A 25,791-nucleotide genomic window follows, 5' to 3' on the forward strand; every position below is an offset into this window, starting at 1 on the left:
CTCTGACTGCAGCTCCTCTTGATTAGCTGCAGTGAGGTCATTGCCTTTGGTAGGGCATAGCACAGCTTTAAGCAGTTCACACTTTCTCATCTGGAAGTTAACCCTCTGCAGCTGTATTCAAGATGGTGTGCATATTTGGGCCTTGTACTGGTTCACATGATGCACTGAAGCCCTTCAGAGGTTAGGTTTCTTACCGATCAGCTGCCCTAACATCTGAATACATGTTCAGACAGGTACCTGCACATCATGACTTCTCTTGACTAAAGATACAGCTTGACACAACTGTGTTTTAAATATGACACCGTGTGGGTCCCTAAAATTGGACAGGCTGAATCAGTTCAGACTTTTTTCAAATGCAAATAGGGTGAGTTTGCTAAGCCATCACTGAAAGCATTTAGGCAGACCCATTTTACTTTCCTCCACAATACAGATAAAGTACCTATAACCACTGGTACTACATTGCAGTATCTTCTGTTATGTGCTATCTTGGCTGCTTGCTACAATTGCTTGTGCTTTTGTAGCTATAGGCAGCAGCATTTCCACACCTTGATGTTCAGCCTCAGGAGCACCCCATGTGCTGATTCAGCTTCCTCCTGTCATCCTGTTTCTTCCCATCCTTGCATACCTGTATTCATTCCTCCTGCAGTCTCTACTTGTCAGTTATTCATGGGCTCAGTGTCTCCTAATGCTCCCTGGAGAACAGTGGTGTGGGGTGATTCAGCATGCCAGCATTTCAGACTTCCTTGTGAGGGAGGAACTGTGTGGGAGGCTGTTAAGGCTGCTGTCAACAGACCTTTGGCCTGTAGATGATGGTGGAGTTGGTTAGTGTGGCTGTACTCGCTAACCAGACATGGGGATTTGTCCCTTCAGTCCTCCTTTTGTTTTCTTCTAATTATTACCAAGGTTGGTCAGGCAAGGCTCACCCATGTTTTGAACACAGGTGGAAATACTGGAAAAGATTATTGGAGTATTCAGCAGCTCTCATGTTCTGTTTTATGGGAGGAGCATCTCAGGGTTGAAAGTCTGACTTCCCTTTGGTTGATCAATGAGAGACTTGTGTCAGAAGGCAAACTTGGAAGACTGATGAGCTAAGCTCATAAAGAAAAAGCTTTTGGGGCTGATGAATATTTGCCCTCCTTGTGACCTGATTCTTGTTCACATTTGCCACCCAAAAGTCGTTTCTGAAAACCATGTCAAGTTGATGTGCTAACGGTGCTCCCTCTGTTACGGAACTGCAGTCCATATCTCCTTTTGCTAGGCTGAAGTTTAACCACAAACTCAATTATATTGCTGGCAGAACTTTGTTTCCCCAACAAGAGGATGCAATTTTCTATCTACCTCTGTCTTGTTTGCTTTACCCTCCAGATATTTTCCACCTTCTCCTCCCAATGCCAGCTGAGATCCTGTCTTCATCAATTTGCTGGATTGTTGTTTTTTATTCATTGCAGGCCAGCTTCTATTCTTGTTAATACTTGAAACCAGCTGCCCAAGTGATATTTAAATCTGGCCCACACGTCTGGGAGGCATCTCTGCCAGCATACATATTTCCACAAACAAAGCTTGCATTGCTTTAGATTTAAATTGAGGGTTGGCTTGCTTGAATATGTTCCAAATAAAACATTAAGGCAAGAGAAAAAGTGCAAGCAACTTGAGCCGACATTAAACAGGACAACCTCTGGGAAGCATCTTGCTTTACAGAAAAGGATGAGAATGCTGATATTGCCAAGGCTTCCTAGCTCTTTTGAAAAGGGGAAGAAAGTTTATTTTATTTAGCTATTCAAAGTGGAAAATGCTTGACAATCTTCCTGTAGCATTTCTTTCCCAGGGGTGGCTGAAAAGGGGGTTACTTTGCCTTGTTGATGCAAAATGAAGAAAGTGTATTTCACAGAGCTCTTGAGCCTGATTTTAATAACTTGCAGTGTGTGGAAGTGTCAGAGCAAGCATTTGTGGCTGTTGACAGTGTGGCAAAGTGGTGCTGCAGCAGTGGTGGTGTGGTGCCACTGGTTGTGGGGCCGGGAGAGTCTGCAGCAGTGGTTGATGTGGTTCTGGGCATCTTTCTCTCATGGTCTCTGTTCCCTCCTCATTAGGCAGACATCACAAAATGCGTGGTGAATACTGACCCCAGCCTTCGCTCCCACTGGCTCGTGGCTGCTGTTTGCAGCTTTGGTCACTTCCTCAAGGCTATCTTCTTCGTCCTGCTGCCTGAGAGATGAATCCGAGTCGCCAAGTGCAGCCCCCCTACCCCATCTCCTCCCCCGCTCCAGAACCAGTGGTAATGGCCGTATCTGAAGAGAAGGAAGAGAAGAACTGGGACAAACAAAAGGCTTGTTCTCCTCTCCCTTCAGCTGGGAGCAGATGACCAAGCACAGCCTCCTTTTTGCAGCCACAGGACCCTCTTTCACCATTAATCCTTTCAAGAGTCTTGTTTCCCTGGGTGACTTGTGTGTGTGGCCTGGACATTGCTAGTCCCTGGGCATGCTGATTGCAGCTGTGTGCAGTGTGGACTGTCAGACATCTGTTCCTTATGACTGTGTTGCATGCTTACACTAGTGCCAGGCAGAGGGGAGGAGGAAGGGGATGTTATTTGAAATAGAGTAGAAAATAGGAGAGGGGAAGAGTCCCTCCTTCACTCCATGTGATTCCCCTTTTAGTCCTCAGACTCACCTTGCGTCGATTCTTGTTGTTACATTTGTGCTTAAACTCCATCTCCTCCTTTATACCTAACTCTGACTTGCTGTGGTCTGCCCCCAGCACAGCACGGTGAAGGGGATAATGCAGCTGTGGGTTTTTAACATTATAAAAACAAACATACTGTCGTCAGATGCTTCTCCCCGACTTATCTTGGAAATCAGACTGGGTGGCTGCATGAGGGACAGGACTAGAGGGCAGTTGCATGTGATACAGTTTGCAAGTGTATTTTGTTGACCTCTCTTACTGCACTCACGTGCCATTTCAAACAGAAGAGCGAGGGGCAATGCCTTCAAGCAACAACTCGGGATTGAATTTCATAATGAAGAAAAATGTTTTCTCCACTGACATTTTGTCAGAACTGTGCATGTAAGTAGGAAAGGCTGGGGGGCATGGGCAGGAATTAGGAAAACAGTAAGTGAACTGTCTGGTGTTGTGAAGGGGGAAAGCTGTGTCAACAGTAGCAGATTTATGTTTCTCCTTTAATGTCTTTGGAAGTACAACTTGCAGTCTTCTTTGTGGCAAACAATAAAAGAAAATAGGTGGTGTTTCACTATTGCAAAGGCTATTGTATTTGTTTCCAGAGTTAAAAATTCCAAAAAAGGCCAGACCAGTGCAGAGACAAAACACTCAGGCCATGCTAAAAATACTTCAGCTTTTCCCCTGGTAGAACATGTTAACGTGTTAAAACTACAACTCACCCGGTTCATGCTAGGAATTTAACCCATGTTGTTACCACGTCAGAAACGTGCTGTTTTTGCCGACAGAAGTGGGGCCTCACTCCCAAGAGTGTGGCATCACAGAAAAACACCATTCTGGATTAAGAACACACAGCATTATAGGCGTTTTTGCTGGGTTTTTTTTCCTGATTTCCCTCCCACACCCTGTATTTAGAGGGGCTTTACTGTTTCTGTCCAGAAGTTACAAATGGGTTTGAGAATAAAGCAAAGCCTTTACTTTTTGGTTATATCTGTGCGACAGGTTTCTGCTAGCAGCTAGTAGTGCAGTGCTCTGACCAACAGAACCACTGGCAGAGGATACGCAAGTGGTTATACCCTTGCATGGTCCTGCTTTTGACTGGTCTAGCCTTTTCTTCTTCTGCTGATGCCTTGACATATGGGTACCGGGCCCAGCTTTACCCGTAGTACTATACCTGCAGTGAAGGGGAGCTTTACCAGCTCAGTCTAGTAGTACTTTTTCAGTAGTAAAGTAATTCTTGTGGAGCAAAACCTGTAAAAGACAACCTCCCCCTCTCCCCAGTCCCTCAACAAAAACACTGAGAAGGAGAAAGCCTCCCATCCTATATTGAAGCTGTGTGCTGCCTTTGACAGTGTCTAGGCAGACTTTGGCTACACTATTAAAAGGTGGGGGGGGAGGGGGGGTGCATACTGACAAAGTTCTCAGTGTGGATGCAGCTGATGGTGCCTGGAGGTTGGTGCATTTCTGTGTGTGTAAAGCTTGCAGCAGTTCCCCAAATAAAACCAAATTGCAAAAGGAATATTTTTTTTTTTCTTCCTGACATAATTATGTTGGCATTAGGGGTTTTGCTGGCAGCTCTCCCACTTGGGATTTTCGTCCTTAGATTCCTGATAGATCTGGCTATGGAAACTTAGACCAGGTATAGCGTATGTGGTGAACTAAACTAATCACACTTTGAGCAGCACAGAGAGGATCCCCTCTGATCTGTAATAGATGCAGTAAAAGCTCTATAGTTCATTGCAGGGGGATGCAGCTTCGTAGTCTTAAAGCAGCTTATGAAAAAGTAGACTTTGGGTTTCTGGAAATACCCTGGTTGTGTGCAGACTTTAACTTGGACAGTTTCACAGCTCAGAAAGTCCAGCTTGCCTTATCATGCCTAGTGTTTTATGAAGTGTATGTGAGTTAATGGAGCTAGCACAGTAGAACACTGGGATTGTCAAGATCTTTCTCAATTTAGATGCTGTTTTGAAATGTAATACTTAAGGCTATGACTGCTTTTTCAGTAAACAAGTGATAACAGAGGGACTATTAAGGAACATAAAGAGTTAAATGCACTGATTAAGTGGGTTTAACAAAAAGATAATGATAAGCCAAATGAAGCAGCATTGCTGGAAAGGAATGTGTGTGGGTGGGAAGGGGGTTAACACAGGCAAGAAGACAAAGACTCAGTCTGGAAACTGCTGATAATGAAGAAGTAGTGGAGGTCCCCACAAATAGGTTTCAGACTTCTCTGGCTTTTGTCTTTCGTGTTTCATTTGCTAGTCCTTGCAACGTATGTACTGGAGCTGAACAGTGTGCTGCTCGTCTTGCAGTTAGTGTTAAACCAGGATGATACTTTCACCCTTCTCACTCCTTCTGCAATAACCACATAGACACCAGTCTTGCTACCAAAATAAACAGCAAACAGCATTGTGCACACCGCTGTGCATTTAGCAAGCAACAGTCTCGAGCCTGATTCAGCGAAGCATTTATGTTGCATTCAGTTTTAGTTGTAATATTTGGGTATTTCAGAGTACTTCCAGAGGTCCTTTACAATCTCAACAGTTCTGTGGCTCTGTGATTTTTCTTTTCCCTCTTCTCTTTTAGCCAGTCCTACCTGATGGGAGATATCAGGGTTGGTTGTTTATCACCCCAGTAAACATTTTCATTTTATAAGATTGGTGATGGTCCTAGAAGTGTGTCTAATTTATTTAGCTGTTAAAGAAAACCAAGAATGTAAGTACCCAGGTTAGTACTATTATGCTCCTTCATATTGAAAGCCTGGCTTTTGTTCCTCTTCCAGCATCAAAAAATGAAAACCCCTAAACTAGTAATCTCACATTTTCCCCCTCCCCCCCCAGTGTTTCCAATTATCTGCTTGAGAAAATTGCTTGTAGTGAAAGTTGCCTTCATTTTTTTAAGCTGTTTTGCTCACATTGAATGTTCTAAGTGAGACTTACCTATGCACAAACTGTCTTGAGGGGTTGCTCCCTGTCCCTAGGCACCTTTCAGTCCACTGCCCCGTTTCATCCCCTTTTGCTAAAGGGTAGCAAGCACCACAGGGGCAGGGGACAGTCCTTTTAGAACCGGGAAATGTGGCTGTTGTTAACCACATTAGGCAGCAGTCACTCGGCACACGTAAAATCCAGCCAAGCTTTTGCTGCCTCCTGCCTTACTGTCACACCAGAACAGGCTGGAGGTATAGGGGGAAGGTGAGGCTGTTGCAGTGGGGGCCGGGTGGAGGTATGGGAGATGTCTAGGGAGTAGCAGGAGGAGGGAGAACAGGTTGGAAATGGGGGAATGGTATCTTAAATATTTTAGTGGATGTGGAGTATTTTGCAGATGAGAGTGGTCTGTGCGTTATTACAGTGGGGAATGTCAATGTCTGAGAGTTGAGCCTGCAGGAACCTGAGCTTCAGCGTTCCTTTGTTCACAGAAGAACTTGCCCCGGTAAGGATTATCCCACCCCCGGCGCTGTCTTCATTCTCTGTCTCTTTGTAATAGACCTACATTCAGTCAATGGAAATATTTGCTTTGTCAAAAAGGTAGGAAGCAGAAAAGCCATCTCAGCTTGAGTATTTCAATGACCGGCATTTGAGCACTGCTTATCGTGTCCTAGACCTGATATTGCTTCAACCACAGCCTTACTTATACCTCTCCCTTGTCAAACATTGGCAGTAGGTTCACCTTCTTCAAAGCAACTAGAGAAACTGAAGTGGTCTCAGTCTCACAGCAGATGTCACTTGTGTTCCTGCACTGCCTTTTCTCCTGTAAATGGAAAGAAAACAATCTGTGAAGCCCTTAATACAGATGCAAATCTGATAAATTATATGCTGAAGTATGGAACAATAGCGTCAGGGAGCGACACTGAGGTTTCCTGGAAAATTGCAATACCAAACTTCCTCATTTTCCAACTTGTTTAGACCCTGAGAAAAAGCTCTGCTTGTTTTTTTTTTAATTCTTCTTTTAATGTGCAAAGTCTGCAAGTGGGTGTTTTGTGCACAATTAAACTGAATATGAAGCAGGTTTCAAGTCCCTTAGACAGCTTTCTGAAAAGATCAGGCCCCTAAGGCATTCTGATGGCTTTGCCAAGAGCGTTCTTGATGTTGCTCTCATCAACACGTGGCTCCTTGAATTTCTTTGCTGTTGTTGTTTTTTTAAATCTGGTATTTATCATTTTTATAGGCATAAATTTGCCACAGATTAATTATTCTCTTAGGGCAATGTGAAAACAATGCATGCTACTAAATTAAAGACAAGAAAACAGCAATTTAATGTACTGCTGGCAGAGTCTATAAATTTCTTCTATGCAAGTGGTTTGACAGATGGAGTTTAAATACTCCCTCAGAAAAGCCTGTAACCTCTTTAACTCTAAACATTTTGACCCACTGGGATTACAAGCCCCTAGCACAGCTGAACAGAGTGATCCTTGGTTGAACTTTACACGGTCACCCAGGACCTGGAAGTGCATTGCACGTTCAAGCACAGTCTGTGGGAAATAGAGTGCTCCTGGGTCAATCACATGACATGCAGTCCATGTCCAGGCAAGGTCAGATGAAAAAAAAGCTTCCCTTCTCACAGAAAAAAAAAAAAAAAAAGTGTTGGGAAGGGAATTTCCAGCTTCCTTACAAGCATATTTCAGAGATTTAGCTCAGAAGAAACTTCATTCTTTTCTCTACCCATAGACCAGCAGGCAGCAGTAGAGCTTGTCTTCTCCATCACTGCAGGAAGACTTTGATGATACGTCTCTACTTATGTCAAATACTGAATTTTGAAGCTAAGCTCAGGAAAAAAGCACCGAAGAGATCAATTCCCTGTTGTTTAAAATTTCCACTTCTGGCCCTATCTCATGACCTTCACTAATACTTTTGTTAAGCTCCGAGTTTAAGCAAGATAAGGTGTGTTTTTGACCTCCAGAACACTCCCATCCCCTGCTGGAACATGACTCGCACTGGGCTTCAGTCAACTGCAGGGCAACTGGTTTGGACTTTGGAGGACTATGGGCAGTACTGTTGCCGTGAAAAGCCACAATCAGGACTCAATAGTCGGGATTACTATTAAGCAGGTATTCTTTATTGCAGTGCTGGGCAGCACTGGGGATTGCTCCGCCACAAGTGCTCCGCCAGGTTAGCACAACACATCAGGTCATATACAGAAAAATCATACATATTCATCAGATTTCCTGAAAAGGGCAGTTTTATGGTGATGAGTTCCTGAAATTCATTTACATAGTCCAAGCATAAGCAGTAAAATTAGGGTTAGGGTCTTTTCACCCTCCCCGTGGTCTTCCATAGTCTTCCTCAAGTTGTCTGCTAGTTGAACTTTGGGCTTTCTTTGTCCATATATAGTCATTGAGTTAGCTCATCAGTCCTTCGGCCTTGGAATGTTACAAGGGGGTCGATTTAAACTAGTTCTTTGGTGCTTATCTTCGGCACAAACGTCCTGAGTTCCTGTTATCAGTGATTTAATTAGGAAGCCTAACGAGCTTGCTCAAGGCCTGCTTAGTCCTATGGGGTAAGAAGTTACAGGAAATGTCCTATCATCAACTCTGCTCAGCAGGTAACCAAAACTATCTTTGCAGGGGAAGAAAACAAAAGAGAACAAGGATGCAAGTTAAACTCACAGTAAGGTCTTAGTCAGGGATTGTCAGGGATTTAACCCTTTCAGTACCGACTACCTGCGTCGACACTAATCTGATGGGAGCTGAGAGGACTGGCCCCTTGGCAGGATCACGCCTTGCAATAGCTCTCTGTCCCGCAGCACAAGGTACTCCCTCACAGTATCTCACCTGACTTTCATTAAGCAGCAGCTGGAGTTCCTGCAGCTGGTCCCTGCAATGCAGATCCATTCTCCCAATGCTCTGTGACACTGTCCAGGTAACATAAAGCAACCCGAGTGTTGAACTTGAAGCCCTCTCAGCATCAGGGTGTCACCTTTTTGCCTCCTAATGTGGAGGTGTGAGTTGGGAGCTGCGCAGTAGCTGCCATGGGGACAGTTTGTTCCTGTTTCCCACCAGAATTGAGCGTGGATTTTCTGGTAATCTAAAAAGGGGATTAAAAAAAAAAAGCCTTTTATTTTTATTTCCTTGGCACTTCAAAAGAAAAATTAAATCACTGGTAAGCTGCTAGAACATACTTTGCTCTCAGTTCCTCAGCCAGGGGATGGCCAGACTGCCCTTCTTAACCCTGGCAAGCTTCTGTTGGCAAAAATCCCTTGCCTGTGCTGTCAGGCTTTCCCTCTCAACACTTCCAAGTGTAGGGTTTGCTGCCAGCGCTCCTGGGGAAAGGTGTCTTACCCCCATGGCCATCTGACCCAGCAGGTTGTTTTTTTTCTCCCAGAGAAGGCAACCCTTTCCAAAACACCTGGTGCTATGGCAGAGTTGGGTGCTATCCTGAACAGCATCATACCCACAGTATGGCCCCATTGCCTGGTGTATTTTCCCTTTTATTAGGGCTGACATCATGCATTTATACAGGGTGGAAAAGGAGAAAGCACGAATGGCATTTGAAAGGGAGCAAACAACTCCAAAAGTGTTGTGTTGTGTTCAGAGCCTCTCCTGCCTGCTGAAAGGGTTTGGGTACACACCGTTGGGTACACTCACTGGGCTGATGCGTGCTGTGAGCCTGTGATTTGTGGTTAATGGCCTCTCAGCTTGAGGCTGAGAAAAGATGCTTTGCCCTTTGTCTGTGCCCATGGGTTCTATGGCTTAACTGGAGAAGAACAGTACTACTAAAATTACTTACACGTTCAATCTAACATTTTGCCTCTGAGAGCAAGCAATGGATTCAGAAAGTGAAGCCAAGGCTGTATGTTGTTATAAGCAATAAACCTACTGGAGTTTGTAACTAGCTAGATCTAAATTATGAGACATCCTTCCCAAACCCTGCAGCGCATCAGTGGGAAGACTGGAAAAATTGCACAGCAGCTTTGCTTAAATTTAAGCAGTTTAATTAAAAAAAAAAGTCAGTAGAATGTCCTGTGTTATTTTGACACAGACTTCAGGTTTTCTGTAAGAAGGTGATGACTGGTTGGAGTGAGGAAGCTGCATGGGGGTAGCTGAGTGGGATGTCTCTGTTAAGCACATTAATTTCTTCTACAGTGAGCTGCTGTGAAATAGTTACATGACTGGTGCTGTGAAGGCCATGTAAAAGGAGGTAAAAGTCATGGTAATATTGCTGCTGCAGTCAGCAGGCCAGTGTCCAAGCTGGACGGGACAGCCTGGTCTCCGAAGGGACTAGCTCAGGGCAGGCTGGAGGCTCAGGGATGTGCTCTGTACTAGGTGACATTTTGAAGGCAGCCTTCAAAACCAGCTAGGCTCTCCGCAAGCTGCCAAGCTGCACCAGGGTAAGGTGTTGTGTTAAGAGCATCTGGCAAGAGTGGGCTTGAGCCTGAGGTTGTGCCTGCATCCAGGCAGGGATTCAGCCCCAAGGCAGGAGGGAAGAGCACTGCTGTCCATCAAGAGGGATTAACGGGCGACATCGTCCCCATCCCTCCATAAGGGCAGGCTGCGAGTCTGTGCTGCACAAGGACTCAGGGTGGCGTGAACTTGCCCTCTTAGGTTGGAAAATGTTGAACTTGTGTGAGTGAATGCTCAAGTCTAGTTTCTAACAATTTCCAAAGTGGAGGAGAGCTGGGCTGAGGTTCATAGCATTCAGTCCTAAGTTTAGCACATGTATTAAGTCTGCCCTTAGTCTCCCATCAGAGCTGGCAGAAAGGTTGCCCTGTCAGTTTTAGGCTTCAGCTCTAGTTTCAGAACTGGAGCTGGAGGAGAAGGAGCTTATAAACCATCTGGTGATGGGTAAGGGCACAGCAGCTCCCCGAGTGGCTGCTGTGGTGAGAAGGCAGATTGGCACACACCTCAGTACTTTGGCCCTTCAGATCGTTGCTGCATGTCATGCCAAGGGACTGTTTATATTTGCTGCCTCCTGGGGCAAACACAGCTCCAGGGCTGAGCAGAAACAAAGTCTTGGGGACACTCAGAGCCTGAACTGACAATGTGGTAAGATTAATTTTCAGTAACTTAAATCAGCCCATTTAGGAGTTCATAAAAGGTAAAGCACTGAAGGAAAGGAGAAGGAAAAGCTGTAAGGAGAGTGGTGTGGTCCAGGAGTGTCCCGTGGATTCATAATCTACTTTCCAAAAACCAGTTATCCTGTGACAATAGCTTCTTACTAAGAAGCATTTGTTGACTGCAGATATTTATGTCTGTAGACATAAAAATTTCAATCAGCCCCTCTTTTGAAGGGAAGAAGAGCAGCTGAGAAAACATTTGCCCTTTTTCAAAGAGCTTTGTTTACATTGGGATCAGAGTGATTCAGCATGGAGGCACCAGCCGGGGCTGGAGGCAACGCTGCACTTCCCTTGAAGATGGGGTTGAGGATTATATCAAAAGTGGAATTTAATCCTGCTATCTTTCACTTAAAAGATTTAGCAAAGTGCCTCCAATTTACTTCAGCAACTTCTCCAAGGACAGTGATGTCCTCAGGCTTTGAAGGAATGAAATACTGGGCGGCTTGTCTCAAGGAAACATTTTGAGAGGCAGCTGTGGTCAGCTGGAGAACAGGAGGATTCTTCCTGTGCTTGCAATCTTTTCTCCAGTCTCCCCCAGCTGCAGCTGGCCTCCAGCTCGTGTCTCAGCAGGGCTGTGAGGCAGCGCTGTGTGTGTGACTGGTAGCTGTAGGACTGCCAGCACGCCAGCCTGCGCTGGAGCAGCTGAGGCTGCGTGGGCGTGTGGAAGGCTGTGGGGGCAGCAGGAGGAGGAGCAGGACTGCATGCAAATGCTGTTTTCTGCAGCATTTCCTGGCTTTTTCAGTGACTAGTGATGAACTAGCTACACAGGAAAAGGCACGTTAAAAAGAACACAAAATGCATTTAACGTTAAACTCTCATGCTGAAGTTATTTCATAGTGCCATGGTTTCTGCATGGCCTGTCCTGACCCATTACCACTGGTAGCACTGAACTGCTCCCATCCCATGAACAAAAACCAAACAGTGAAGGAAGAAAGGAGCACTAAGGGAGCAAACAGGATGATTTAACTTCCTACAACTTACATTGTACAAAAGACCCGACCCCTTGAAGGGATCAGACAGGACAGCATAGCTAGCCTCTGCCTTTGTAGGGTGCATCATTCTCAGGCTGACCCTGTTTGTAGAAGGAGGCTCTTCCCAGTGGGCTAAGTGCTCAGGGTGCTGGCTTCGGGCTGGGTTGGGGCTCCCAGGCCGTGCCGGTGCTATGGGCAGGCAGCATGCCTGAGTTGCTGCGGTGGTTGGCTGCCACACAGATGCCAACAGGGGACAACAGCCTCTAAGCACGAGTCAGTTGCTTTCTGTCTCCCCCACCTTATCTGACTTAAAGTTTAATTTAACACAACACTGGCTTTAAAAGCTTGGGAAAAAATTATGAGTATCCACCCCAGGCTCTCAGTGCCAGGCTGTATGGGTCTGTCCAGCTTTGCGTGTCCCTTGGGCAGCTGGGAGCCTCAGACTGAGGGGTCAGACCAGGCACATGGCAAAGATGCTCAGAGGAGAATGAGAAGATGCTGTCCCTCGCTGGTGACACTGTGAGACAACTGAAAGACAACTAGGCTGAAGCTGCAAAAAAAAAAAAAAATCTCAGGAATTTCACAGTAACCAGGGAACAATTTCTAGCAGAGAAACTGTTGTTACTATACAGTTATGCTGTGTGATGAAGACTAGATGAAGCTGCAGCTGCAATGAATCAGTAGCAGGCACAGAGCTGCATGGAGGAATCAGGGTTCAGGAACGCCACAGCACACGAGCCTTTAGAATGCAGGGGAGCAACACACAAAACACTGGTGCAGCAATCTTGTGCAACAACAATAGCATGAAACAGCCTCCCAGATTAATCCTGTGTATAAATGTGTGTTGGCTCTTCCCTGCCAATTTACTGTCCCTGCCCTCTACAGAAAACCGTCTCCCCTGGGTGCTTTGAGGGAGCTGCTTGCTCCACCACGTATTGCCATGCAGAGGAGGCACGAGGCTCACGAGAAGGCGGGACATGCTGCGGGAACATGGCTGTGTTAAGCCTCTGGATGATGCTGAAAACCAGCTCTTCTGTCTTCCTCCTGCCCAGCGCCATGCGCCGGGTTTGCCGAGCGCCTCAAACTTGAAGGCAAGCAAAGGGCTCTCTGATGAGGGATGGGTACTTTGGGTATAATCACCTGTGCTATTAAACCAACCAAATTGGTACTGGGTTTTGGATGGGATGAGACCAAGCAGCGTCTCCCACGACAAGAGGGGTCATTAATCAGGTTTTACCTGTCCGACAGCTCCTGAGCATGGACTTTGCTGGAGAATGATAGGATGAGAGAGCAGAGCAGGGTTTAACCTGCCCCCTTAAAATGGGCAGGTTTAAGGTGGCAATGCTACCTGCCTGCCCCTGCCCTAAAAGCCTGGTGTGATAAAGAGCAACATCCTCTCCTGGGGAGACTGTGGGCAGCCTCCGATGCCACTTCCCACAGCCAGAGCCAGAGGAGCCAGGGAAGAGCCCGGTGCTGTGTCCCTGCAGACCTCTCATGCACGCCGCCATCTCGCCACCGTTGTGTTGGGAAAGGCAGCAGCATCAGTGCGTGTTGGGGGAGTGCTTGGTATATACACCTGGCAGAGGTGTATATACATGGCACAGACAAATGGGATTTACAGCCACCAGCTTCCTGGCCTTACTTTCCAGGAGCAGGAGCGTCAACAGTGCACAGAAGACAGAAAAACAGCTCGAAAGAGTAAAAACATTTGAAAACGTGCCTGTTCTCCAGGCACTCCTAGGAGAACATAAACAGTATTTGGAAAAAACCCTGACACCTTCCTCTCCTCCTTTAGTAACAGTTCAATCTGCTGAAAATATGTTATTTGACTTAAAAAGCAGTCTGGGAACCTAAACATCGCCCTTATCTGTGCAGCTCCGGTCTCTCCAAGCCAGTCCTAAAGCGCAGGCAGGAAGGCAGGCAGTTGTCTTACTTCACCTCCCAGGCAGCAGCAGTGATGCTGAGTAGACCCACCCACAGCAACGTGGTCCATTTTCTTTTAAAATGTTTGTAATTAAGAGCTCTGGTTCCCTGGTGATGTGTCCTATAAAGCATTAAAAATAAAGCCATTAAATAAAGGAGGCACCATCGCCACTCTTGAAGAAAAAAACAAACCAGCAAAAAAACCTGTGCACCACAAGGAAGCAGAGTTTGGGCTCCCTTTCCAGGCTCAGAATGCTGCTTCTGCAGATACAAACATTTATGGACATGCATTTGTGAATGCAATTGAAGCCGTGGAGCAGTGTTATCACCCTAACGTTATCCACACAAACTCAAACCCTCAATTAAATCTGGGGTTTCTGCCCTTCGAACGGCAGCCACCCTGCTTTTCTAGCCAACGTGTGCTCAAGAAAGCAAAGCAGATGCAAGACCAGAGTCGTGTCTGCTTTTGATAATGCCCCTCTAGCTTTTCTTCCTGCTTTTCTCTGCCACCGCTCAGCCAGCACAACCTCATGCCTGGCCGCTGGTGCTCCAGCTGTGCCCTCCAGCTGTGCCCTCCACCTGCCACACAGATGCTGGCAGTGGCATCACAGTGGCAGCTGGCTCTCCCAGCTCTGGCTGAGCAGCTGTGCTGTTGCGAGCCTCCATGCATAGGCACCATTATAGTTAGGAAAAGGGAATAAAAAACATTACAGTTAGTATCCAGATACAGTATGCCTTCAGTAGGTGTGACTCTACACTGTCCTGAAGAAAGGTATCCAGAACTGTTTGTCTGCTTGCTGGTTACTCTTCCTTAGTCTCCCTTAACTTTGCCTGGAAAATCCCCTTGGTGGGGCAGCATGGCCAGTCTGCGGGAGAGAAGAGCAGAGCTCTTGAGACCCTCCACCCATGACCCTTGCTGTTGGACACCCGGGCAGGCTACAGGCTATGAAAACATGCAGCTCTTGCTTCAAAGAAGCTTGATATGACTCATCCCGATGATTAGACGAGCAAGGGAGAGAAATTCTGAGGGCAGATTTGCTCCTGCTGTGCAGGGTTATGCAAGCCATAGGAGGGCTGCTCCTCCTGCTTTTCCAACAGACCCCTAGGCCGCTGCATTTGACGAGGAGAGAAGCCACCAGCGAAAGACCTGGGGCAGCTTTCCCCAAGGAGATGGGCACCTGGCAGCGCAAGCAGAGTCCAGCTGCCTTGAAGGCCCATGGTGAAGCTCTGTAGTGCGATCCATTTAAAACCAACAGTGCAACCCCAGAGAAACCTTCTCTGCAGCAGTTTTTTGTTCATAAACAAGACACAACTGGCATAGTTTTTTTAATCTGCTTCATTTGTAAAAAAAACAAAACCCCATAATTAAAAGACATAACTGATTTTATTGTCTTTGGCCCTGGCTGGGTTAGATTCTCATTTCTCAACCCAGATGATGCAAAGGGAATTTAGGACTCTCAATTCAAAGTTAGCAGAGCTTTGAGCCTCAAGGAGCTGCTGATTTTATGAAGCTGGCTCTGCCACCCCTTCTTCGCCAGACCTTTCTTCAGACGCACAGATGATTTGAGGCAAATAAGTGTCTGCAGTGCCTCAAAACTGGCTTTGCTGTGTCACACCAAGCTGCTATTGCATAAGAAGAAATAACAGGGACGGTCAGCATGGATCAGAGCTGGTAGCAAGATCAGAGCTGCCAGCCCGGACCAGCCACCAGCGGTGGGACTAGGGCCAGGAGCAACATGTGAATGCCCTGGAAAGTCAACCAGCTGCCAAAGCTTTCAAAGGCTCAGGGACCTCTGTGTGAGGGGAGCGAGCAGGAGGAAAGCACAAGATAATCCCACTGATGAACCATGGGAAACCGCAAGAAAAGTTTGAGAATCTCTGAAATTCAGGATTTTTTTTTTTAAGGTCTGCCAGAGTTTTTCAGTAACGGCTGATTGCCTCTGAAGGCCAGATCCAAAGTCCAGGAAAAAGCTGAACAAAATTTAAAAATCCATACCAATCAATAAAAAATGAAATACATGCCCATAAAAGTGTGACTACGTTCCTATAGCTATGAGATCAGACCAGGAGTTGGAGCTTGTTCTTGGATTTGTGTGGCTCCCATATGTCCTACAGGAAAGCAACCTGCAGGGAATTTTGCTGTTTTCATTTTTCCAGAGACACAATGTATTCAAAAAATACAACAATAACCCCCAAAAGTTGTTTATTAAGTGGAAGGACTTGTTTGCAGAGCAGAAGTGGAAGGGCCTGGAAACAGCTGGAGCTCCAATGGAAGAGAGCAACACCCGACACAGGGAAGTCCAGGTCTCCTGCCCACAAAGCAGCTAAACCTCCTGGCACATGGGCAGGCAAGCATGAGCATGTCCCAGGGAGAGCTGGTGCTGGACACTCCCACCTTCCCTCAACTTCGAGTCCTTCCAGAAGACCAGCATTGACAAATGCACTCAGCTGCCATACAAGGGTATTGAGGCAAGACTTTCCTATTCTCTTCCCTAAGGACCTGCCACTGTTCACTGCTGGAGAAGGGTTCTGGGCTGGACAGCTCTTTGGCCTGGCTCAGCATGGCAACTTTGCTTTAACCTCCTCATCTTGTAATCCACGAAATAGCTTCTGAAGACTGTTAGGGAGAAGATAAGCAAGGACGCTAGGCAATATTTCCAAGAGCTCCTGAAGGCAATGTGTAATTAGATCCAAACTTGGGCGTCAGCTGGGTCTGAAAGTTCTTTCACTTACAGTAACTCAGATGAAATCCTTACCCTCATTCAAGGCACCACCTCCAGACAGTGGGAGATTCTCCTAGTTTAGGAGACAAAAAAGAGGACTGCGCTGAGGTTAGGTTACTCTTCAATCTTGCCAAGGCTGCAGCAGAGGAAACCACCCATCACAGCAGTGTGGAGGCTCTTGGTAGTGCCACAGCCCGGGCAGGGTCTCTAATAGGGAACCTGCTATATGGGTCACACCAAACACTCCTGGATGGAGAGGCTGCAAGTGGGGGTTAAAACCACCACAGCCCCACCTTACCTGGGCCACAAGCTCTACCCTGCACCACAGAATCAAATACAGCGAGTGTTGACAAGTTTAGTGGGTTGTTAAATCTGACCCTCCTTAGAAGGAGCAGCTGGCCAAATACGACCCTAGCAATAGAAGGAGGACTCTAGATCCAGGAGCTCGTGAACCAAGGCATGCACCTCTCTATTTCTACCACAGGGTCAACTGTGGCCAACTCACGGGAGCAGTGGGAAGACGCAGCACTCTTTCTGTGTGTGCACCTCCTAGGAAAGCACAGTAGGGTACAACGAAGGTAATGAGCATGTCACCAACCATCTGCCATCTCAAAGACTCCAGCTTCTATTTGATTGTAATTCCTGCTACACACTAAGTACTTTTTTGGTTTACAAACTATTTCAGGAAATACCAACGTATCATTTCAGGAGAGGAGACCCCTGCCTCGTGTCTCCTGTGAGTGGTATTCTGATTTATTGTGACCAGAGAGCTACTGAGCCAAATGCTCTGGGCAAAGGCATGCAGCCAGTCCTGGAAACATGGGGCTTTGGACATGAGTTTGTTAGTGCCAGAAAGGGCATGCTGAACCCACTGACGAGAAATACAGAAGAACTCTTTAGAGCAGCCCAGTAATTTTCCATATCATGTTGAAAACAGCACTAGAGAACAATGATCATAGTGCTCCTCCCCTGGCACTGCTTTTACTGCTGCACTGATGGGTCAGGAGGATGCTGGGCTGCTCCCTGTGTGCTGGGCACTGATGGTGGCCACCTTACTTGTGTCAGGTTCGAGGTGGATGAATCTATACTTCTGGTGCATTGCTTTGCTGGTGTCTGGCTGGATGCATGGAATCAGGTTACAAAAAATGCTGTAGTGCAGCAAAAAACCCACAGTGCTTAGCCTGGTCTTGTCTCAGAGGAAATGCTATTTTATTTAAACACATGATCATTCATAGTACTTAGATAGTGAATGCAGGATTAAAAGAAAAATCTCCATGTCTGGATACACCAGTGCTTTAGGCAACAGGAGAATAATATTTCAAGGTTGGAAGACATAAGCATGCAAAAAAGAAGTCCCCTTTTTTGCACAGCTAGTGCTTGTAGCCAGACTTAGTTATTTATGTTCAGGCTCGAGATACTCCATAGCTCCTTAGTCTCTTGAGCAGCTGTCTGAGGAGCTCCCTTGGGCAGCCCGACCTTTCACTGGCACTGGGGCTGCACTCTGTCCCAAATACTCCCTTTTCTCAATGCCCTATTTTTTTTTTTAGCAGCAAGGCTGGCCTTTTTCATCTGTCGCTTGCTGGAGGCAATAGAACAGATTTATTTCTTTCCCCTCAAAAACAAAGGCTTTTGGCTCAAATACTTGACCATCCCCCACCAGCTCTTATGGCTGGGTGTTTGGTCACCCATACCACAGCTGATAAATGTTGCATATGAGTAAAAATGACATTATAGTGCTACAGCACTGCTGAGTCTGCCCAGGTCTCCACTAATGAGGGCGAGGCTTACATGCACTAATCGGGGCTGGATGCCTCCATAACCCACTGGCCTGGGCTTACTCTACTACTATATCATTACTACTTGCTTATTCAAGAATATTTTCGCTTTTCATCTCATTCCTCTTAGCATTTCCATCTCTGCGTCCTTCGGTTGGAAAGGAGACAGAGGCAACCTTGGAGCTGCTGCTGCTAAATCTGTGCCCAGGACTCCCTCATGAAACAGCAGTTTTTGTACGTGCCTTTGTTGTGCAACTGGGACATGCCTGCTGGAAACAGTCAACACCAGTCCTCTTGGCCATGGTGACCTGTCCTGGGACCGGGGATATGCTGTATCGTCAGCCACCACCCCAACGGTAACAGGATAAATGTGCAACAGACCCAAGAAGAGCTTAACCAAGACGCTTGTCCAGGCACTGTCACGTGGCAAGCTGGGTGAAATTATCAATTACTGAAATGTTCAGGGCTGAAAAGTGGAAAGAATATGTTTCCTATGTGAACTAAGGTATTATAATCCTGCCAAATCAATGTCTCTTCAAGGCCGATAGCTCAGGTCTGGCACAGGGTGCCTCTGCAAGGAATTTGTCTGCTTGGGAAACTGGAAGCAAGGTGGGGGGGAGCACAGTGAAGACATGCTGTTAAGGAGGAATTTGGGTGCCTGCAGCTGCTGCAGGCTCCGCAGGCTTCCCTGGGGGCAAATACCCAAGTTACTCCTCCTGTTTGGCTTTGCCACTACACAAAGGATGTCTCCTCCTAACCATGGCCACCCAGTTTTACCAAGGGAGGGGAAGGAGCCGTGCCAGCAGTGCAGGACTGCAGCTGTCCTGGGTAGCGTCCATCCCTGCCCATGAGTGCTGCGGTTGGTGAAGCCAGGTGTCCTGTGTCGTGGTCCTGAGTCCAACATGGGGTGAACATCAGTAAGGCTTCTTCAGCACGCAGGATATTTGAGGGCGACAGTGCCAGGCAGTCAGGTGGCAGCATCTCTGTGACTTTGGGAGGAGAGAGGTTTCTACCCCTACCCAGTTGCCTGTTTTCCTGATGCTTATGGGTGTTTGATGTTTTGATGCGGTATCTCCCTGGCAAAAAAAAAGGTCTTTAAAGGTAGCCACCATTCAAAAGTTGCAGGTGGGGATTGACAGATGGAGCATGGTTGCTGGAGCTTTGTTTCCTTTGGAAACCAGGCTAAAAATATCCCATTCCTGGCTGACAGCTCTGTCACAACAAGCAGCGCATAGCGGGAATGCAGGGCATCTCCTCCGCAGCCTTTCTTTTGGCTAATCCATGCAACAGTGCACACCAGATTTCAGCTGAAGAATCGCTGACCTTTCAAAGACTGTTATTGACTGTATTTGCTCAAGCAATAGCCAAGGCCGTGCTCTGATACTTGGCTCCTGATTTTTGCACTAAGAAAGTCCAGGTGATGCCATTCTTGGTGGTGATACCATTCTTGGTGGCGATGCCATTCTGGCCGCTTTGGGGCTGCTGGAAGATACGTGCAGTGCCCACAGAGCTCCACTTCTCAGCCCCCTTCCAACACCTCTGTTGCTTGTCCCGTACTACTTTTCACCATATAACATCCCAGGCTGCTTTGCATGCTTCAAGTTATGATCACCTTGCTGATCCTGTCCATTTATGTCTCTTCCACGACACGCATATGAATTAATTTTGAAATGCTCAGGTATGTCGGCATGCTTTTAGGCTAGCGAGCCTTCGTTGCCTGCAGGTGTGCAGCATAGGACATGTTTCAACAGTGCTGCAAACAATCAGTAGTTTTAAAGAAAAATGAAATTATCAGGCCATCCAGCCAGATCTTGTCAAATCCTCTCACCTGGTGGATGAAATCTGTTTACTTTATTGCTTAAAAAAAAAAAAAAAGTGAAGCCAAGAAATCTCACTGGAGTCATACCTGCTCCGATCCAAAAGCTGCTGCCAACACACCTCTGGACTTAGGATAAGTTGAGCATGGGCTGCCCCATGTAAGAGATGTGCACTTCTTCCAGGTCTTGGAAGGTCTTTATTGTAAGGAAGGTCTGAGAGCCAGGTGCCCAGCATCCAGGCCAGGGGCTTCATCACAGCGTTCAGCTGGGGGGGTGTCTGCAGAGGAGAGGAAAGAACAAAGAAAGAAAATTCAGGGATCTGTCCTCTGCAGCTTGCTGTGAGCTGCCTACAGCTGGGTGGAGGCGAACCAGAGGCATCTAAGCAATGCTTTTTTGGGGCTATGTCAGCTCCAGACTACAAAGGGAGATAGGGAACTAAGAGCAGTCATGGAAAGCAGCTCTAGCTTCATGCTTCAGAGGTGCTCTTGGTCTCTCACTAGAAACATGCGACAAGCTTCCAAAAGACCCGTATCTGACTCCTGTCTCTGGTACCAATCTGGTGCATAAGTCTGGTGGCCCTCATAGGTTCAAGAGTTTGGCTGTGATTTTTGTAATGTCTCCCAATAGCTGGTGTGGACGCAGCGTCAGATGTGAAGATGTTATTGCTGCTCCTTTGTTCCACAGCCTCTCCTCTGCCTGGTGCCACCAGGGAGGGAGTGGTGGATGGAAGAGGCAAGACTGAGGTTGGCTGAATGGTTTTCTGAATAAAAGAATAAAAGATCTGTTTTGCAGGACTTCTGGACACAGTGGTAGCTCCCCAAACAAGCTGCTAGCCTGGTACAAAACACAGCATCACCAAAATGTTACCGCACCTACAGGCATTGAGGATCATTGCATTCATCAGCCCAACAGTTTCAAGTACAGTGGCTCCCAGAGGCTTTCCCAGCACACACAATGGGACATGTGATCTCCTTAGAAGACCCCCCCGCGATGAGCACGCTCTGTGCTCCAAGCCATAAAGACATGCAAGAGCTCCTGGTTGCACACACAATTAAAGGAATCGAATCAGAGCCAGCTTGGGGTCCTTAGACATGCGAGGCTTTCACCCAAAAAAGGGGTGAAAAGGGCTGGTCATCCGAAGAGGTGGCAACAATACAGGAGGTAGTCTGTCCAGGCTCTGGATGGAAGCTGGGTAGCACTTGGGGTGCAGGCAGGTTGAAGCCCAAAGGGAGCAGCAAGCTGTTTTCTCATGTCGTTACATTTAGAGAAGCAACCAGTCTGTGTCTGGCAGAGTGACAAGGCTCCTTCTTTAATGACTCATTTCAGAAGAACAGCTTTTGTAAGCAACAATTTTGCACTTTGCTGTGATTTCAGAGGGTGTGAACAACAAAAAAAAAGAAATAATCAAAAGAATCAATTGAGCCTGACTCAGAATGGAGGCCACATTGGCTGCAGGCTCAGCCTTATGCTTCAAGCTGGGAGAGGGACATGCTGCCACCCATGTGCCATTGGGGAAGACCAACACATGCAGAAATGGAAGCGCCTGCAGCAAAAGCCAGGCTGGCTCTGTAAATGTTGTCAAAGCGGTGGTTAGGATTTCAGTGTGGCTGTAAGGATGTCCTCCTCCCACTCACCTGCTATGTGACTCATCCTGGTGATCTCATCCAGTAAAACCAGGAGGGTGCTACCAGTCTGGCTGGGCTGGAAGGCAGGGCCACAGCCGCATAGGGAGATGCTGACCTAAAAAGGTGATGCTGCAAGTGAAAATGTGCAGTATGATTTTCACAGCATTGAGTTGTGAACGTCAGACCGGGCTGGGAGGGAGCTTGTGTTTGGGGTACCAAGGTGGAGAAGTAGAAACTTCCCCTGTTTCCAACATTCCCTTTCAGGGGCAGCCAGCTCAGTGAGGGAAAGGCAGCCAGCGTGCCCATGAAGCACTGGTAATCACGCTTCAGTATCCTGAAGTGCTCTGAGTGAAGCCATAAGAGCTCCAGAGCAGGATCTCATGGGCTTTTAGCATCTCCGCAAAAGTGTGAAGTGCACTCACTGCATGTGCAATGGCACATGCAATGGCCTGTGCTTACTTTCCACCTCTATTGGGAACATCCCCAGCACCTCCACCTTATTTTCGGAGGCTGTAAAAAGCATCCGTACAGTGACCACCAATATCAAAAGAATGAAAGACTGCCATGGAAAGCCCTGGCACACCAGTTTGTTGTCAAAGAAAGACCATTTCCTTTCCACTTCCACCTTGAAAGCAAACAATTTTGAGGCCCAAGAGAGTGCTGCTAGCCTGCCCACTGGATTTTGCTTTTTGCTTTCTCCCTCCATACGTTGCTTTTCTTTCTCAGCTTTCTTTGAGCAGCTTAGGAGATGAAGACGAGCTTTGGAAAGGGTAGCTGAGGCTGCAGCCTGGGCTGCTGCTGCCCTCTCCTGGGTCCGAGGCATCCAAGAAGCCAAGAGCTTATTTTTTTAAAAGAGATTCCTGCAAGCCTGGGTGCAGGTCACCCTCGGTGTGTCCTCTTGCAGCCTTGCAGGGAAAGCATTGGGGTGGCAGGCGGGGAACAGGCCTTGGAGGTTGCCAGGCCCAGGGATGCTGCCCAGGCTGGTACTGGGTTGGCCTAGCTGTGCCATTTGAAGACCTTCTTTCACTGGAACCCCTCATGACTCCTAGCAAAGTTTATGGCAGGATGATGGATGATCAGCTTGGCTAGCCCTTGCAAGGGTAACAGCTATGCTAGCCCAATATTGTGGGAGCTCATGGTTTCTGGCCTCAGTTGCTACCTGTTCTCTCCAGGATGGTTTTATTTACATTAAACTAAAAAGCCTTCAAAGTAAAGTAAGATGCTAAAGCTGATTACTTGTATGCCAGACTTCATCATTGCCAGCTGAAACAAAACCTCCCACTTGCACTTTTTGCTCTGGCTTGCCCATGCTGTGGGTTCCCCCACCCAGGACCCCATCCTGGCCAGAAGGCTGTGCACCCAGCCGGGTGAGCCAGCGGCCACCGCCGCCTCTCAGTGCAAGAGGGACATCACCCAAGCTTGCTCTTGCTGCAATGAGGCGGGCAGCCCCCGCCCCTGCCCCGGCGCCCGCCCCTCCCCCCACCTGAGGCTCTGGGAAGCTCGTTGTTGATGCCTCTCCGAAAAGGGGGCCGAGGAATGACGGAGCCTCCGCCGTGGCACCGAGAGCATTTAATGCAGCAATTGGCTAATGGTTTCAAAAGCCACTTAGTGGCTTATTATGGTATTATTGCCTTGTGAGCGGCTGGAAACTCAGTGCTGGAGGGCTCAGACACTCTGAGGTATTTGTGCAGCTCCTGCTTTCTTTTCAATGGGAGCACAGGAGAAGGTGGTTTCAGTGTTCTCCGTCTACCTACAGCCTGCCCAGGAGTGGGAGACCTGGAGTCAGTTATCCGGACCCACATCTCCCATGAAGGTCTGGCCGCCTGTAGTCTAAAGCAGAATAAAGCCCTCAGGACAAAGGCTGGAGCTGAAGTCCTCCTGGCCACGTGAGTGCTCCAGCCTGCGGGTATAAAGGCAATAGCATTTTGGATACCAAAGATCTTTCCAGCTGTGCTACCATGTTGTGCTACAGGGCCACAAAACACCATGGTGGCCAGGAGCAGAAGATGACTACCCACAAGGTGGTGCCAGACCGATGTGACGGGAGCTGCATACCCTGCACACCTCGGGTAATAGCACAGAGCCTGGTGGGTGGATGGTCCTCACCTTTTAATTACTCGCCAGCCCAAATGTTTGCTTTTTTTTCTGAAGCTCACCCATATTGAAGTTGGTTTCACACATGCAGCCACTTGTGTGAAGTCCCTCCAGGTATTTAAAAGCCAAATTAGCCCACTTATTGAAAAAAAAAATCAAGTGTTTGAAGAGATAGGGAAGAGAGGAGTTGCTGCGATGTGATCTACCTCCCTGGACAGGGCAGCCAGCAGCTGCACGCACAAGCTGCAAAGCCCAGGCATGAGGCCACCATGAGGGACAAAGGGACATTGGGCCAGGTGGGAGCTGCATCTCGCTGCTCATGCGGGGCTGCTGCTGACCACGCAGCACCTCTGGTCTTGGCAGCCACACCGAGCTTGCTGGTCCTGCTGGCTGCTGTAAGAACAAGCTGTGTGGGCAGTAATTCTTCCCACAAATGCTCTTCCAGTCAGTGATGGAAATCTCTATCATGGGCTATTAAATATGAAGTCCCTGAGCCACAAATCCTGCCCTGGATGGAAGTGCTGGACTATTTATATACTCCTGTATAAGAGCCACTGCAGACCTTTGGCTATCTCTATTGCTTTTTGACCGTTTTTCAGTCCAGCTATATCCTTCTGAGCCGGGAGAGCAGAAATGCACTCAGTGAATTATGGATGTGTAAAGGGCTGTAATGATGTTCTCCCTTTTACGGGCTCCTCTTTTCCAAATAATTTTTAACATGCACCTCTCATTTGAACTATCTGCTAAAGCTGAGCTCTTATTCCAGGGAGGGAACACCTTAGTGCACATTATAAGACTGTGAAGAGAAGAAAATAGGAAAAACACATTTATCCCCATTCAATACCAGCTGCCATTTTATTATCTGCTCACACAGTATCAGAAATTGTTGTTCACCCTAAATCATGGATCGTCTTGTTACTCCATGCCCTGAGTGGGAGATGGAAGCAGTCATGTGGAGGGTTGGAGAGGCCGACGCCAGCACCAGGATTTTGCCCAGCCTGGATGCCTGAATCCTCCCCAAAATGCTGCTTTGTCCTGCCCCTCCTCTCTGCTTACACCTCTTCATCCTTTCTAGCAGCTGTGAGGGAGCAGGGGGAAGGCAGGAGGCAGATGGTCCTAGAGTGTGCAAGGAGGGAACCAAGGTAGCTGGTCCTGGGGATGGAGCAGTGGTGGCCCCGGCTGTTCCTGGTCCTGGAGGGAAATGGCGATGGCCAAGGTGGTGCTCCCTGGCCTGGCTCCCCATACCACTGCACGCCAGAGCGTGGCCAAGGAGGGCTCGTCCCTGTGCCCTGGAGTGGCAGTTGATGGGGCAGGAGATGTGCAGGAAGCAGGGAAGCTTTTCCACCTGCTTCCTCTCCATCTCCCCAACTCCTGGCAAATGCTAGCCCAGCCTCCGGGCTGCCTGGGAGCTCTTGTCCCCATGGGAGGCTGCAGGCAGGACGTGATCAGGTGTGGCTTGTCCCTTGCCCTTGGGGGGGGGTAGGCAGGGGGAGAGGATGGCAGCGGGATGAGTGGCACTGCGCACCCAAGGCAGGTCTATCCTTTCTGCACTGAGCAAAAGCCTCTTGTGTGCAGCAGAAGGAGGTGCAACGTGCAGCAGGATCAAACAAGGAGCACATTCTTGATGCCCTGAGTACTTAAAAGCCAGTGTGGTATCAAACCGTCTGTGGTCTGAACGCTTTTGTCCCGCACTGGCAGGCTGAAATAGAAAAATGCCTCTTCCTGTCCTCACTCTCCATTAAGAGCAGCACATGGGATGCTCTTGGGGTGCCCCAGCCCTGCCCGCAGCAGGATTTGCAGGGCCAGTTGGGTTGCAGCGTGACAAGCTGCTTGATGAAAGCTTTGAAAAGGTTTGTCTTATCTGCTCATCCTCGCCGTCCATAACTGGTTCCACACACTCGCCATGCTGCTGGGTTGAGGTCCTGCCACCATGGGCCATCTGCCTGCTGTGGCCCTGATTTCCCCTTGCTCCATCCTGAGCACCAGGACTCATTCTGCTGAAATCCCCATTGAGGTGGGATTACTGGGCACTGTCTGGAGCTCAGATTGCCAGCAAGGTTTTTTGCATCCCCTCTTGTTTAACTTGATTTTTGTGGTCTTAGGCAGAGGACAAAGCTTTGTAGAAAATAAAAATGGGATATGGTTGG

The 25,791-nt window shown here is 47.8% G+C and overlaps 1 protein-coding gene across 4 annotated transcripts in view; it reads left to right on the top strand.

The window, feature by feature from the left end:
- BOK (BCL2 family apoptosis regulator BOK) overlaps positions 1-22,764 on the top strand; it is a 50,008-nt gene extending 27,244 nt beyond the window's left edge. The window contains exons 6-7 of one of the 4 annotated variants that reach the window (XM_072867191.1): positions 12,573-12,778; positions 18,239-22,764. In XM_072867191.1, coding sequence (XP_072723292.1) covers positions 12,573-12,776 — 204 coding nt within the window. In that variant the 3' untranslated portion in view covers positions 12,777-12,778; positions 18,239-22,764. Of the gene's footprint in view, positions 1-2,087; positions 4,070-12,572; positions 12,779-18,238 lie in introns of those variants that run through there. The other 3 variants (XM_072867193.1, XM_072867194.1, XM_072867192.1) reach the window with 3 other exon arrangements.
- Positions 22,765-25,791: the final 3,027 nt, after the last annotated feature.

The sequence above is a fragment of the Ciconia boyciana genome, chromosome 7 (genome assembly GCF_034638445.1).
Source record: "Ciconia boyciana chromosome 7, ASM3463844v1, whole genome shotgun sequence".
In the NCBI taxonomy this organism is placed as follows: domain Eukaryota; kingdom Metazoa; phylum Chordata; class Aves; order Ciconiiformes; family Ciconiidae; genus Ciconia; species Ciconia boyciana.